The sequence below is a fragment of the Apodemus sylvaticus genome, chromosome 23 (genome assembly GCF_947179515.1).
Source record: "Apodemus sylvaticus chromosome 23, mApoSyl1.1, whole genome shotgun sequence".
Classification (NCBI taxonomy): domain Eukaryota; kingdom Metazoa; phylum Chordata; class Mammalia; order Rodentia; family Muridae; genus Apodemus; species Apodemus sylvaticus.
Genome location: NC_067494.1, coordinates 24,778,831 through 24,794,112, shown reverse-complemented (window position 1 = coordinate 24,794,112; position 15,282 = coordinate 24,778,831). Strand labels below are relative to the sequence as shown.

The window sequence follows — 15,282 nt, the reverse complement described above, 5'->3', positions numbered from 1 at the left end:
TATCAGCCATTCACTATTAGTATAAATCAGATGCTCTGTGGTTTCAGGTGCTCTGCCTGTCCAAGCAATGATACACAACAGCATTATCTGATGCTTGACCTGCAACATTGGATTGAAAGGAAGAGTTTGGGGGAAAGGAATGGAGTAGCCTGTGTGAAAGGAAAACTAAGAGAGAGGCCACAAAGCCTTGTCAGTGAGCACAAGAGTAGCAAAGAATAGGTTTTGAAAAGAGGGGAAGCTATAAAAAGACAATGCTGAGAATTTTTAACAAAGGAAAACCAAGTAAGTGGACTTTCCCACAAGTAAGACTGGTTCGTTTGCCCTATAATTTTCTGTGAAATTATTCACTGAAAGAGCAGGAAATGGAGATTTTATTTATTTAAATGTCTTTCATGCACGAGGTTCTGAGATGCTGGCACACACCCACTGTAGCTGGTGTCTGGTGTTATCACTAGTATAGGAACCTCTGCGAGTAAGCTGGTGGGATACTTAGGTCCTAAGGAAAGGTTCACTGGTCACACTCCAAACTAGGCTTGTCCCAAATGCTAAATAAACACCCACAGAGGATCCTAGCTGCTGCTGGATCCACTGATGGAGGCTCAACATGATGTAATAATAACTGTGTGCAAGGACCACTTGCCTAGGAGAAGGAGAAGAAATGTCTTCTCATTTGCCATCCTGAAATATGTTACTCTGTTTTCAGTTTGTAAAGGAAAGTGAAAATCACAATGAAAACTTAATCAGGCAGCGTGGTTCAGCTTATTGACCACATATAGAAATGACAAGGCTCACAGCATTTGTTTTTCAAATATTAAATAGAAAGGGAAAATAATAAAAGTTTTCAGGTCAACTCCCAAATAAAATTTTATGTGTATGTCTCATAGTAGCAATACATTATTGTCCTTAAGTCTGGGTTTATTTTTTCATTTTTTTAAAGAAATCCTTAATTATATTTTGGAATGCATGTGGTGTGTGTGTGTGTGTGTGTGTGTGTGTGTGTGTGTGTGTGTGTAATGTGTTGTGTGTTCAATAGAGCACGTGTGGAGGTCAGAATAACCAGTAGGTATCAGTTTCTCCTTCCACCATGTAGGTTCTGGGCATCAAACTCGGGTCATCAGGCTTGGCCCCAAGCGAGTTTACCCTGTGAACAATTTCACCGCCCAATGGCTACATATTTATGACATCAGATCAGTAAATTAAAACTTTCTAAGAACACGCTTTCTAAGAACATTAGCCTTTCAAATTATTTTTACAATTCTATGGCGATCCTAAGGCACAACCCTAAGACAACTATTTTTTTCTTTCATTCAAGGGTTTAGTTGTTTATTTTGCACCAATCTGAAAGACTTATCCCTAAGTGCCTTGAGCGTTGTGCATGCTGAGCACAGCCATTGATCACCTATGTGGTTAAGTCATGACCTTGAAACAAATTTCAAAATGGAGACTTTAAAAATGGTGATGATCGTAGATATTAAAAATATTTGGCTCCTATTATTCATATTTTATGTACCATGCCATATCATTGGAATCTTAAAATAGAGCTTTCCCCTCCAGACAGCCATGAGCAAGGAGAAAACCCCAACACACTCTCCATGTCTCCCTCCTGTTACCTTTTGTCGTCGTCCATGGTGTCTCTCTTGACTTTCATCCTGTCCTCTGCTATGTCTTGGTGAAAACTGTAAAGACAGATACATTTATCCATGATCAAGCTCATTCACTGCGTCTGGTCAGCAGCAAAACTGGGGAAGCTGAGAGATTGAGGAGGGCAGAGACTCTAATACAGCTGTCCAAAGTGTGTGTTCTGAGGTTGTCAGGACTGCACAGCTGGACAACTCTGCATCTGTGATCTCCTGAAGACCCACAGTGCATTTTAGTGGATCACCGACCCTAAGACACTCCAAGAAAGAATCGGCTTCTTCAACCTCCCACACTTACTGAACAACTCAACCCCTCTCCTGTGCCAGTACATCTCTGAGATTTAAGTATGGGGTTATGAAAGCGTCATCATGGGAGCCTGTGTGGGCAATATTTTATGAAAGAAATTAAGTTGAAAATAATGAAAGCTCATTTTTAAAAAGGAGGGTGCAAACAGATTGTCAACATCTTAACTTGTAGAGAAAGTAGTCTCTGAACTGGGGTGATACACCCAAGACATACTCAGTGTGATCTACTAAGGAAGGATAAACATAATTTCTGCCTCTGATTATCTTTTCTAAAGTTTGATAAATTAAAACGCATAATATATTGATCCAGTTCACATATTGGAACCATATGCACAAGTATTCAGATACAGCCAGAGAGGGGAGGAGTGGAAAATTAAACACTTATTTTTCTCAGACAATTAGTTGCATGTACCTTATATTAACCACGTAAACAGTGTAGTTCCAATTCTGTAAGGTTGAATTGAGCTGGAAGACACAATGGAAAAGCACAAGTTCCAGTAATGCTTACAAACATTCTTTGGTGAGTCAAGGTTGTCTTCCCTTCAAAAGATGAGTTGTCCTCATGTACAAAGACCATGGGGAAATGCTGCAGCCTCACAGGAGCAGAACAGAAAAAACAGGCTGCTGGGGCGGCTAGCCGTGGGACAAGCGGCGCTCATTTAACCTTCTGATTAATCAGTGGAGCAGATACTATCCTCCCACCCCAACGCCACCTTCTTAGATATAAAGAGACGGAAGTTTAAAGAGGAGAAAAGCTCTCCAGCATCATCTGCTGATCAACGGAGATCTCATCCAACATCCAAGGCAGCGCAGTGGGTAACAAAGTCATTTCCTGTCTGTCTAATCTCCAGCATCATCTGCTGACCAACGGAGATCTCATCCAACATCCAAGGCCGTGCAGTGGGAAACAAAGTCATTTCCTGTCTGTCTAATATCCTTGTAACAACCCTTCGACTGACACTTTCTTTAGTTTGCATGTAATAAGCTTGAGATGACATCAAGCATGTTTTGTAGTAATATTCATCTCATAAAAACATCAGTAACAAGAAAACGTATAAACGGAAGAATATGTCTTTGATGAAACCCAAAGGCATGGGGACTATGCCAGCCTTGTGTGTCAACACCAAATCCTGCTATCTTTAAGTCATCTTCCAAGGCTTCTTTAGGCTGTCATTCACATATGTCTTTAGTTTTTATTGTAAATATTATTAAAATGGAATGAAAATTCGAGAAAATATTGGCAAAATAATGATAATTATTTTGTGTATAATTAAGTTGTGTTTTATCTAAATTTAGCACTTGGGCCAAAAGTATTTAAGATTTCTGATTTTCACCCTGAATTTGGAATATTTGCATAGACTTCACTGGTTTATCATCTATAATCCAAAACACTAAAGAGGCCTGTCAGATTTTGAGTTTTCAGGGTCGATGACCCCTGCCCTGTGATGGGTATTGGGGGTATCACTCATCCTTGCTGTTTTCTAGTAACTTCTCTGGAATCCTGAATCACAAATGAAGGTAGCTAATAAATCTTACCCTTAGATGACACGATGCTGGGATGCAAACCACACAGGACTGAGTGTAATGTAAAATTGCACCCTGTCTAGCAGCAAGGTTCCTAGTTAGAGCTCATTTTCATGATTAGTAATATTACTCATGGCTCGAGAATAAAAAATAAACAATTTTATTTTTAGAAATCATTCTGCCTGTAAAAACAAATAAAAGGAACATTGTATAAAGAAAGGGGAACTCAAGGAGGCCCCCTTTCCCACAGCCTGCTTTCAATCAGCAAACTGAGCACATAATTATTGTTTCTATCTGTGAAGACTAGTTAGGCTCAGTTTTGTATCCTGTACCCAAATACATCTCTCTTCCTACACAGAAACCCAAGACTTTGTTTCTGTCTTGTCACATACTGTTTTAAAGTTTTCTCTTTTGTGTTTAATTATGTATGTGTGAGTGACACAGGGCGGGTGGGCATGAACATATCAGTGCAGTACCCACAGTGACCAGAAGAGGGCGTAAGATCTCCAGGAGCTGGAGTGGCAGGCCTTTGTGAGCCGCCAGAAGTGGGTGCTGGGAACTGAAACATAGGTCTGAAAGCAATATCCACTTTTGACCACTGAGCCTCTTCTCCAGCCCACTATTATTATTATTATTATTATTATTATTATAGCATTTGTTTCATCGAGAATTTTTGCAATCTATAAAGAGATACAGTTTTAAAGTAAAAAGTCAACAGAATAACCTTACTTACCCATTCTGCTACTTTGGTCTGCACTTTTACTTCAGGGTGCTTAAAGTCATTGTGAATCACAATAGATATTCGATACATTATCCCATCTGCATATTGGAAATAGTATTAGTAATTAATAATGTTTTACTTGTGGAACAAACAATACAAATTCATCATCACGTCATTGCATATAATTGAAGGACACATAGGCACAGGAAGTTTGGGGTCAGTTTTGATGTTAAAATCACTGTTGCAACCACTTAGAAGTAGCTCGCGATTAGTTTACTCTTGTAGATATTTCATTGCCTCTAAATTATCACTTGTTTATGACTGCTGTAGTAATTGCAAGCTATTTTTTAACTTCTATAGATTCCTGATATCTAGGGCTGCTGAAGTGATAATTTTTCCATGTGAGGTTTGATTTCTGATAATATGAAATTATGCTTTTTTGAATATGATTTAAAATGGTAGTTTGAGCCGGGCGGTGGTGGTGCACGCCTTTAATCCCAGCACTTGGGAGTCAGAAGCAGGCGGATTTCTGAATTCGAGGCCAGCCTGGTCTACAGAGTGAGTTCCAGGACAGCCAGGGCTACACAGGGGAACCCTGTCTCGAAAAAAAACAAAAAACAAAAAACAAACAAAAAAGAAAGTAGTTTGAGAATGGGAAAATGGGAAATAGTAGGTGGGATTCCTGGCAAGATTTATTCAGGAAATACAGCAGTGATCCCTCCCCCACTTTTCCTCATTTCCCTCTCTCAACTGAAGCATACACTTCCAGTTAAAGTATTGGGTTGGATTTCACTTAATTTCTAAGGGCAGTCGCTTTACCAAAGTAGAGAGAAGAAAGCTCAGGTATATATACAGGTAGAATCTTAATTGGTTTAATGGACTTTATAGAGAAAACCATATTCTGAAAAGAAGGCTCTATTTTGGTTTTAGTGGTTCTTTAAAGTGTTGAGTCTCTTTGTCCTCATGAAAAATTAGCTCATTACAAAGGGCTTGGTAAATTATAGGAGCTAGCTCTGTGCCACAGGGCACTTGACTCAAAGTAGCCAAATGGGGCAGGGGGTGGGGGCATCCTTTTAAAGTAGAAGTTAAAGAAAAGGGGGAAATTAATATTTATGATTGTTATCCATCTTTCTCCATGTTTTTAGGTTAAGTCTTAAGTAAAAAAGTATAAAATATCTAGATATATATAATTAAGCAATGCTGAGAAATTCATTCAATGAGAAATTTGGGGAAGCAGTACAAAAATATATAGAATTATGTTTCTGGAAAGTCCGAGGTATAGCAAAAATGCAAATCCCAGTCCTATAAGTCTCATGTGAGATAATAGGTATTTCTATCTTCCTATATAGTTATGCAAATAACCATATAGGAAAACTAAGTCAGAGGCTGGTGAACTTAATTTATACAGATGAGGTTATGTCAATGTCGAAAACTCCTACAGTTTTAGTAATCTTGAATATTATTTTCCCCAGAGTATGTTCTGAATGGCAACTATTTAGAACATATGTAAGAAAAGATGGTAACAATGCAAATTTTATAAAAAGTAAAAACCTACACAGTAGGTCTCATCTCGACAAATCATGGATTTGCTGAGTGGCTTGGAGGATATCAAGCTGCAGAAATCCAAGCATGCTGGAATCCAGCAGATCATCTATAAACAGTGGCAGATTCCTGAAGAGTAGCTAAAAGCTACCACTAGATGGAGCACTAAATATAAGGAATTATTTTTCTCTTACACTGAAAAGATTACAAAGCATTAAACATGCCAATATTTTAACCACTGACATTTCTGAAAATGTACGAAAGCATCCAGATATTTAGCCCAGTGTCTTTCCATTTTAAGTGCTACCTGCTCCTCTGTTTTTCAGTTCATTGATTCCATAAAATGAAACACCCAGCATCAGATAACCTTAGTGCTTTTGAGCATTGCTTAGGAGAGATACAAATAGATTAAGATCTCAACTAAACTACTGTCTGTATTTCAGATTCTTTTGTGTTGTGAATAATTATCAAGTAGTCTCTGCTTGGAAACCTCAGAACTAGAAATTTAGCTAAAAACTCAGTGGGATTTACATGTTACTTATTTAAAACTTTTTTGAGTTATGTATTCAATGGGTAATTATGTGCTACATTTAAAAGGCACCAAAAGAATCAAAGATTGTGGAGTGTATACTGGTGGCCTAGTGACAGGGAGGGTTTTTTGTTTTGAAAAATTACTTTATTTAAACATTGCCACTGAGGGACAAGCTATTAAGAAAGACAAACAGGCCCATTGATGTTATCAAAGCAGCAAGTCTCTGCCTACAGATAGAAAACTGGCATGATATTCTAGTATCAAAGCCAACTACAAATCTTCATGCATCCACATGACTTAAAAGATGTATGCGTTGTCCTAACAATACCATATAGACCAGAAGAGCCTCTGATAGAATTTTTTTAAAAGGAAGAAGCAGACCAAATAAATATCTATCTATTTTCCAGTCTATAACTCTTCTAGCTATATAAAACTTCAAGGAGCTATTGCAGATATGGTATTAAAGCAGTGCTCATTACTGCAGGTCTTTCTCCACGTAATCATTCAAGTTTCTTGAGGAATATGAAAATTCTCATTAAAGTTACAAAATATAGCATTGAAATGATGAAATTAAATATACTTATTTGGAGAGACAAGGTGAAAATTCAAGTCACATGTTACTTTAGATTTCAGATAATTCTTCCAAACTGATGAGGAGGCAATTAGGAAGTTGAATTTATACTTCAAATGGCAATCTGTAGAACCTTAGATGCCCAACTTCTTTAGACATCTAGCATACAAATCTACAATGACTGGTGTTTAAAGACTCCCCCAAATGTCCTATGAGCGAATTTGTTATTTGACTAGCTGAACACATGTGAGAAATTGGAAGGGACACTGCAGTTGGCACTTGGGAACTGGATTTTCAGAATAATGAGGGCAGGTGGAATTAATTCCTAGGTGGGTTGCTTGTTTCTGCATCACAGACATTCACTGTTCAGTAGGCCTGGTGTTGATTCAAGCACAAACGATTACATCATTTGGAAGTAATCAGCATGCCAGCAGCATTTGGGGAGAAATTCAAGGAGATTGGGCAAAGATTCATGATTTGTGGAAATACCCAGACTCTCTATGAAAACTTGACTAAACTCTCTTGGTAAATAATACTAGGTATTGGATGCAAATTTTATTCAAAATGTTGAAAAGAGCTTTGCAAATAAAAACAGGAACACAGCAATTAGAAGCAATTTGGGTGGCATAGTGAGTTATACTATTTGATTATCAAGTGGTCTAGTCTCTCTCTTTTATAATTTATAAATTATAAAATTATAAATTAAATTATAAATTATAAATTAAATTATAATTTAATAATTATACCTTTAACAATGGTATAATTATTAAACCATTCTCTCTCTCTCTCTCTCTCTCTCTCTCTCTCTCTCTGTCTCTCTGTCTCTGTCTCTGTCTCTCTCTCTCTCTCTCTCTCTCTCTCTCTCCATACAGTGGTAGATTATAATTGATGAACTCAGTAAAATTCTGACATCTCAGAGTTAAAAGGGTTGGGTAAGGTAGAAAATAGATTTGACAGTTGTCCCAATCTTTCTAGTCATGGAAAAATATGAATTTCTAATATATTACATGATAGCCTGAGAATGTTTACTGTAACAGTTTCTTAAAGAATAAAAAGATGTTGATAATATGTATGTAACAAGAGAGGGCCTGGGACTCGCACGACATAAATGTGATTTATTTACAGAGAAAAAAATAATCTCTTCTCAATTATTTTAAATTAGAACAGAGGGAAAATTTATGAGAATATCTTTTGTCTGGACTGTTTGGTTACTTCTCCTTTTTAGGAAAATAATGAAGGGGCCAGGCTGTAAGCCCCCAGAAGTGCAGTGGAATATAAAAAATAGTTGTGGAACACTGTGTCCCTGAACTTATTTTAATTTTTCACTCCTGAAGTGAGAACATCATTATAGAAGAGTGAAATTCCATATAAATACAGATAAAAGGGTAAGAGAAGACATGGCTCAGGTATATGACTAAAATTGCTAAGATGGTAAAAAGAAAAATATCCAGAGTCCCAAATTTTGAGTCTATTTCCACCACACTGAATATTTTAACTACTAAAATTATATGTTAACCACAACAGTCATCTGAATTAGATTCTTCTTTACGAATGTGGTCACTATCGGCCATTTTAAGTGACTCTAGTATCTGCCTGCTTTGTTGAAACTCCAGTGAAGGTTATGACGCAGCGAGGGAAGACCCGAACAAGGCTCTCTTCAAGAGTGTCAGAAACTGTACGATCAAATGAATACAGCTCCAATCCACCAAGTCAGGGGCTCTGAAGCAGTCATGTCAACGTTCTTGGGCCGCAAAGGATGTATCAGTTCTTGAGGAAGAATGCCACAGAGGCTCTTTGTGTATTCACACAAAGAGGGAAATACTTCGTTAGAATTATAATATTCCCATCTGCTGGCAGGGGTCCATGTGAAATAGGCACTGGAAACTATAGCTGCTGTTATTGCTTGCCTGGGGAGACGGTGCTAGAACTATAAATCTCCGTGGTGTAGCTAGTGGGATGACCATAAACACTTCCTTGATCCGACGTCTTTATAACCCTAGTGAAATTTATATCGATGTTACATGCAAACTTCTCCATTCTTCCAATGTAAATGTCCTTCCCGAGGAAGTTGATGTAACCCCTAAAGTCCAAGGGGAAAATACAGTGAACTATGAAGGTTTATTTTATTTTTTCTGGCTTTTGGAACCCTAGTTATATATTACAGATGTTTTGACCTAACACGCTAAAAGACTGGGAGTTTATAAAACTCCTTTTCTTCTAGAATCTCCTATTTGAGAAGATTTCTATGTTGGAGGCAGTGGGTCAGTCTCTTGAATGGAATTCATCTTTTTCAGAAGAAACAGAAACCACTAAGTTCAAATTGCACTATGTATGTTGTCTGTGTGTGTAGCAGGATTATAAAGGCATCTGGCTCTTCCTCTAGTAATTTCTTAAAAGATGTAACTGGCACATTTGAAAAGGACAATTAGTACCAATAAAAGAATATGAATGGAGAAAAAAGGGCAGTATATACTGGAAATTACTTGAAATTTTATTTTTCAAAAATTGGGGCTCCAGATGGAGCTCAGAGGCACTTGCCTAATGTGTGAAACTCCAGAGTTAGTCACTGCCCCCCAACCCCCACACACATACACAAAAACAACCCTGCTTGGTGACTTACTGAAAACGCATGTTAACCAGTGGTCATCAAGAAGTGATTAAAAGGTGCAACGTGTTGCCATGACCACTGTTATAAGTGTTGTAAGCGATTAAGCACAAAGCTGTCTTCCATGAAAAATTAAATGCCAAGAATCAGGTCTCTAACACATCATAACATTCTTTTAAAATATGTTTCCTCAGGCGGGAGGTACCCTTAGCACTGTCCAGCCCGCTGCCCTCTGGGGTACACAGAGAAATCTCACTTCTCAAGCAAATAGAAAGTTTCTCAATTGTAGCAATTTGACAAAAAAAAAAAAATACTATAAAAAGAAGTTCTCTTTTTTTTCTCTCAGATGTATTAAAATGAAAATTGATTTCTTTCAGTTAAATGACTTTTTCTTTCCTTTTTGAGGTTAGTGGGATAGTTTTGAGACAAGGTCTCTCTGTGTAGGCCTGGCTGTCCTGGAACTCACTCTGTAGACCAGGCTGTCTTTGTACTCACAGAGATCTGCCTGCCTCTGCTGGGATTAAAGACATGTGCCCCCACCATTACCCAATTTTTACCCGCAGTGTGAAGAAGTCCTCAGAGCTTTCAGTTCAGTAGGGACCAGAGATGGTGATTGTTTTCCTAGTCTTCACATGCACAATCAAACCAAGTGTTGCCAATCATAGATGTTTGCTGGAACCTTCTACATTCCCACTCTCAGAATACAAGTTTACACACTCCAGACATACTACACATAGTATCTTACCAAATGAATCTTACCATTCTTTTGTTTATGGACTCTGTTAGTAACGGGGATATTAGTGGTGACAGTGGGTGGTGGAGTAGTAGGAGGGTTTACAGTAGCTGGTAATAAAGATGAGAGAGATGTAATTTTACAAGGCGCATAAAACCGTTAATATGGATAAGCAATCTACAGCTAGTTTATGAAAATGCATAGAAGAGTTGAAACTATTTCATGCTATTAACACAATAAACTAAAAGCTTACAATGCAAAAATATAAAAAGAAGAAGCAAGGCTTTCTGTGAAACATGAAGAATCAGTTTAAAGAAAGTTAAAGGCAGGCGATCTGCATAGATTAACTTTAGGAGTTTACTGAGTTAGCCTGCGCTGATATACAGAGACTAGAGAAATAAAATACCAAAATAAATAATAAAATAAATAAAATCATAATTTTAATTAATTAATTAAGTATAAAATAATAAAGAAATGATCTAGAAAATTACCTTCTAAAGGCACCAGAGAAAATGCCGAGCTCTTTGATGTAAAATGTATGTAGCTACAATAATTTTCTTTTAATTTTTTTTGTTTGTTCTTGTTTTTGGGTTTTGGGACAGAGTTTCTCTGTGTAACAGCCCTGGCTGTCCTGAAACTCACTTTGTAGACCAGGTTGGCCTTCAACTTACAGAAATTTTCCTGCCTTTGTCTCCGGAGCTGGAATAAAGGCATGCAACCCTCCTGCCTAGCAAAATAATTTCCATTTGAGAATAAAAACTTAAGAATGGAAATCATTTAGATTGTTTTGTTAAAAAAATTGTGATAATCTTAAAGAAAATGTGTTGTGAAATGCTTTTTTTACTCATTAAGGAAAAACCAAGATATAAAATAAGAAAAAGCTGAGCTTCTGGTCTCCTGGTCCATGGAATGAGTGCTTTATATACTTATATTAAAATAATAAGCAATAAATTAAGATTTTTGAAGCCTTCACATCAAAGGTCTTCTGCTCTATTTTATACAACTACTTCATAATTTACACAAAGTTCATGGAAAGAAGAAAAAACACTCAATTATCTTGGAGAATTGATTGGAAATATTATTCATGTATCTCAGAAGGAAAATCCAAAAATAATGAGTTTCCTCCTTGCTCTGTCTGGCTTGAAATCACGTCTAATCTGTCATCTTTGTGCTATGACCCTCTTAACCAAGCCGCCATATACGCAAAGGCATTCCCACGAGTCTTATGTGGAACACAGAAGATGCTGCACTTTATTCAGGCATGTAACATGTAACATCACAATGGATGACAATGGGTCACAAGCCTGTAATCCCAGCACTTGGGAGGCAGAGGCAGGCAGATTTCTGAGTTCAAGGCCAGCCTGGTCTACAGAGTGAGTTCCAGGACAGGCAGGGCTACACAGAGAAACCCTGTCTTGAAAAACCAAAAAAGGAAAAAAAAAGAAAAGTAACCAGGTCACAAAAAATAGATGACAAAATAATACATTTAAGGTAACACATTTATATTATTATTTTATGTTATGTATTGCATACATGTGTATGTATGTAATTATACATACAATAGTATGTATTGCATGCTATTGTATGCAACCACTTAATACATAAAACAATTTTATTCAAAATATAGTCATTAAGGATCAAAATAATAACACAGTTGATATTAACATTAACTTACTGTAACTATATTTATCTTAATATTTAAGATATATAATATAATAAGTGCCTCATCATCAAATCTTTTCTAAATATTCAATATGTGTTTCCCTCAATTTATGACTAGGAGTACTTCTTCAAAATATCATATGACTGCATACCCAAGATGCTTACAATCATCTTGAGTAGAAAGACGGGGAGAGATGCAATCAACTGTTGTTGAACGCCGTAACCGTTCACGTTTAGAAATCCCGAGCTTTATGGAAATGTGGCCAACATGGCCAATATGTCCTGATAGCACAGTATTTGTGCACACTGGCACTAGGTCCCCACACAGCCAAAACACATCCAGAAATTCTATTTTGCTGTTTCTGGCTTTTCAGATGAACATTAAGATAAAACCCAAAGCAATGAAAGTACAACTTCCCAAACAAGAAGGTTTCGAGAGATGATGTGGCAGCCCTACCTTGACAGAGAGTCCCCAGATCTGAACAGTTCGTCAGTTCTGCTGCAGGAAGCGGGATCAGGTAGGAACCTTGATCAACACATGAACATATACAAATTTAACTTGTGATTTGCTGATATGAACTGAAAAGTAAATATTATTAATCATGTAACTGATAAAGCAGAAACAGCCTTCAGAGAGTCAACTGTCTCAACTGCACCCACAGGAAAATGTCTTTTAAGGTGACTGTGCCTTACTTTCTTTAAATGTAAAATTGAAGAATTCAAATTGCCCTCGAACTCTTGAGTTCAATATTTCAGCTATATGTACCTGAAATAAAGAGGCACGATTATCCCTTAAAGTTTATGTAAAACATTCGGGGATTTTTTTTTTGAATAATGAATTATGAGACTCAGGTAGCAATTCATATAAATAAAATAATTTGAACATTCAGGGTACATTTCAAGACAGAACTTGTATAATGTGAATTACTCATAAAATGCCGATTATTTTGTATACAAACACAATTATGCAAACTCTAATTCCAGAAGTATTTTTCCAGGATTTCAAGTTAGTCTTGTTTTGTTTGGCTTTCTCTGATGCCCCCTCAACAGGAAACAGACACTGAGCTGATTTTTCTAATAGAAATATTAGATGTTCTTTGCTGCATTAAATCTTCCTGTTGTGATTATGGGTTAAGCTTACAGCAAATAATATGGCACTTGATTAGAGACATAAGAATTAACTCAAATATTTACATTATGTATACATACATATATAATATGCCATATAATATATATGTATATGTGTATGTATGTGTATATATATATATGTGTATATGAAAGAAATTAGTGTAGTGGTGAATTCATTCTAATGTTTAAACATGTACCTAGTTTTCCCATGGGAACACTATGTGAAGACAGAGCGGGCTCATGATCTCACAGAGTATGTCTAATTAGGTAAGTGAGAGATACACAAGCAGAAAACATCTCATCAGTTTAATGGCATCTAGGAAGGTATGGTTTCCTCTTTCTCAGATGTCTCAGGCTCATGGAAAGGACTGTGGTACATCAGAAAAGGCCAGCCCTACAGGCAGGTCTATCATGTGACATTGACTGACAAGAAACTACTTCATTGGTTCCTGCAACAAACACAGACACTGTATGTACGGCTTTTGAGGTGTGGCGGGCAGAAAACTTCCTGCTTCCATGTCTTCTGTCAGAGAGGCCCCAATGGAAGCTGACCTTACTGTGACTTGGGCCCAAATGCCTAGGGAAGAGCTTCAGTGCCGGAAGTGGCCCCTGGAAGCTGTGACAGGCACTTGATGAGGAGAGCAAGCAGGAAATCAGAGCATGGGTACTGAGGGTGCCAAGGCCACTGAGGTGGACAGACAGGGTTTCTCAAACACATGCCTAGGAGGCACTGAAGAGATCTGGGAATGTACACCCTTGGCACCACTGTCATGGAGTAATCACAGCAACGTGTGGGCATAGTCAGACGTGTATCAGTGCAGCCTGTGGAAGACGGTCTAGTATCCACCATCAGGGCTGAGTCTTTCTCCTAATGCCGAGTCCCACACACAGTGGGGAGGCTTTCTCAAGGTTCCCTACACAGATTACTGAATGCAATGTGAATGACAGATAAATGCCTGAACTCTTTTTTTTTTAAAGCAATTGGAATGAATGAAGGGGGTACATGGTGAAACCGTAGACTATCATTTGAAAACCACCAATTTTTGATGTAGGTGTGGTGGCGGGGGTGAGAAAGCAAAAGAATATTAATCATTTAGGCTTAACATCATGAGTATCAAGAAGAGAGACAGAATGTGAAGGCAGATTGTGTAAGATTCAGTGACAAACTGGAAAGAGGAAGAGAAAAAAAGAGTAATTTGTAGGTTTTCCAGTTTGAGAAACTGGGTGTGATGACCTCATAAGTAGAGAAAGGAAATAGTGAGAAGGGAATTATCTTCTGTTGTGTCTGGCAAGGGAAGTCATTTGCCTGTTGGGCATCTATAATGCACACATGAGAAACTGTTTCTGTAAGGCACGAGTCATCCAAAGATACTGAAAGGGTTGTCTTCACTAGAATATGGGTTTGAGAAGAGAATTGAATCAGACTTCGGTTATGGCTAGATTTAAGTTTTCAGGGCAGAGTTCTGGAGAGATAAAAACAGTTCTTGGGCAAGGTGGCTTCTCAGAATTTAAGTAAAGAACTTTGAATGAAGGGTGTGGCAACAGGGAGTGGAACTGAGAGGCTGAAGTGATAAAGACTGGAAAGACCTTTAACAGCGTTGTACAGGAATTGGTGTCAGTCTCCTGGGAACAATGAAACTCAGCCTGCAGAGGTTTGGAGAGTTAAGGTCACAAGAGGAAGCCTGGTGGTGCAAGGAAACAGAGATAGGGAGGGGGAGTTGTGAAGACTGAAAACTTAAGCCAGCATGGACCCTGGGAGAGGCATGTGATGTGGCGAAGCGGAGGGAGGCTGCAGCGAGGGGGAGACCCTTATCTGGGGAGCTTGCTGCCCCTCGTACACGTCCACTCTTTCCAGAACCTTCTCTCTACAGGCTTTTCTTCATGTTTTAGACGGGACTTCTAGAAAACTAACAAGTCTATCAGACTCGCGTGACTAGAGAAATCTCAGCTTTGTAACAGGACAGTGTGGAGACCCTTGGATGAGGTTTCTGCAGGCCTCAGATTACACACAATGCTGGCAGTCCAGGGCTCCTTGGAGGCTTCTGGAACTGATACAGTATCTCTCCAAGACAAAGAGAGATAAGGGACAGGGTTGTGGGAAAGGAGTTCTTAGGCTAACTACATGTCCACTGCATTATATCTGTCTAAGAGCGCAGAGGTGGCAATAAAGGAAAATGTCAGAAGAGCTATGATTTAAAACAAGATCTTGACCGTTTTATCAGCTTCATTGTATACATTTCAGTCTGTGGCTTCCTTTCAGCTAAATCTGTAAACATTCACTTCTGAATATTTTAATTAGTTGTTCTCTCTAGAGGAAGGCC

General features: G+C 38.0%; 1 protein-coding gene across 5 annotated transcripts in view; it reads right to left on the bottom strand.

Moving 5' to 3' along the window:
• Positions 1-15,282, bottom strand: part of Adgrg6 (adhesion G protein-coupled receptor G6) — a 134,217-nt gene that overhangs the window by 45,290 nt on the left and 73,645 nt on the right. For 4 of the 5 annotated variants that reach the window (XM_052169324.1, XM_052169325.1, XM_052169322.1 and 1 more), the window contains exons 5-9: positions 12,291-12,359; positions 10,198-10,281; positions 4,201-4,286; positions 2,356-2,408; positions 1,611-1,676 (exon numbers count right to left, since the gene is read on the bottom strand). In XM_052169324.1, coding sequence (XP_052025284.1) covers positions 1,611-1,676; positions 2,356-2,408; positions 4,201-4,286; positions 10,198-10,281; positions 12,291-12,359 — 358 coding nt within the window. The remainder of the gene's footprint in view (positions 1-1,610; positions 1,677-2,355; positions 2,409-4,200; positions 4,287-10,197; positions 10,282-12,290; positions 12,360-15,282) is intronic. The other variant, XM_052169323.1, reaches the window with a different exon arrangement.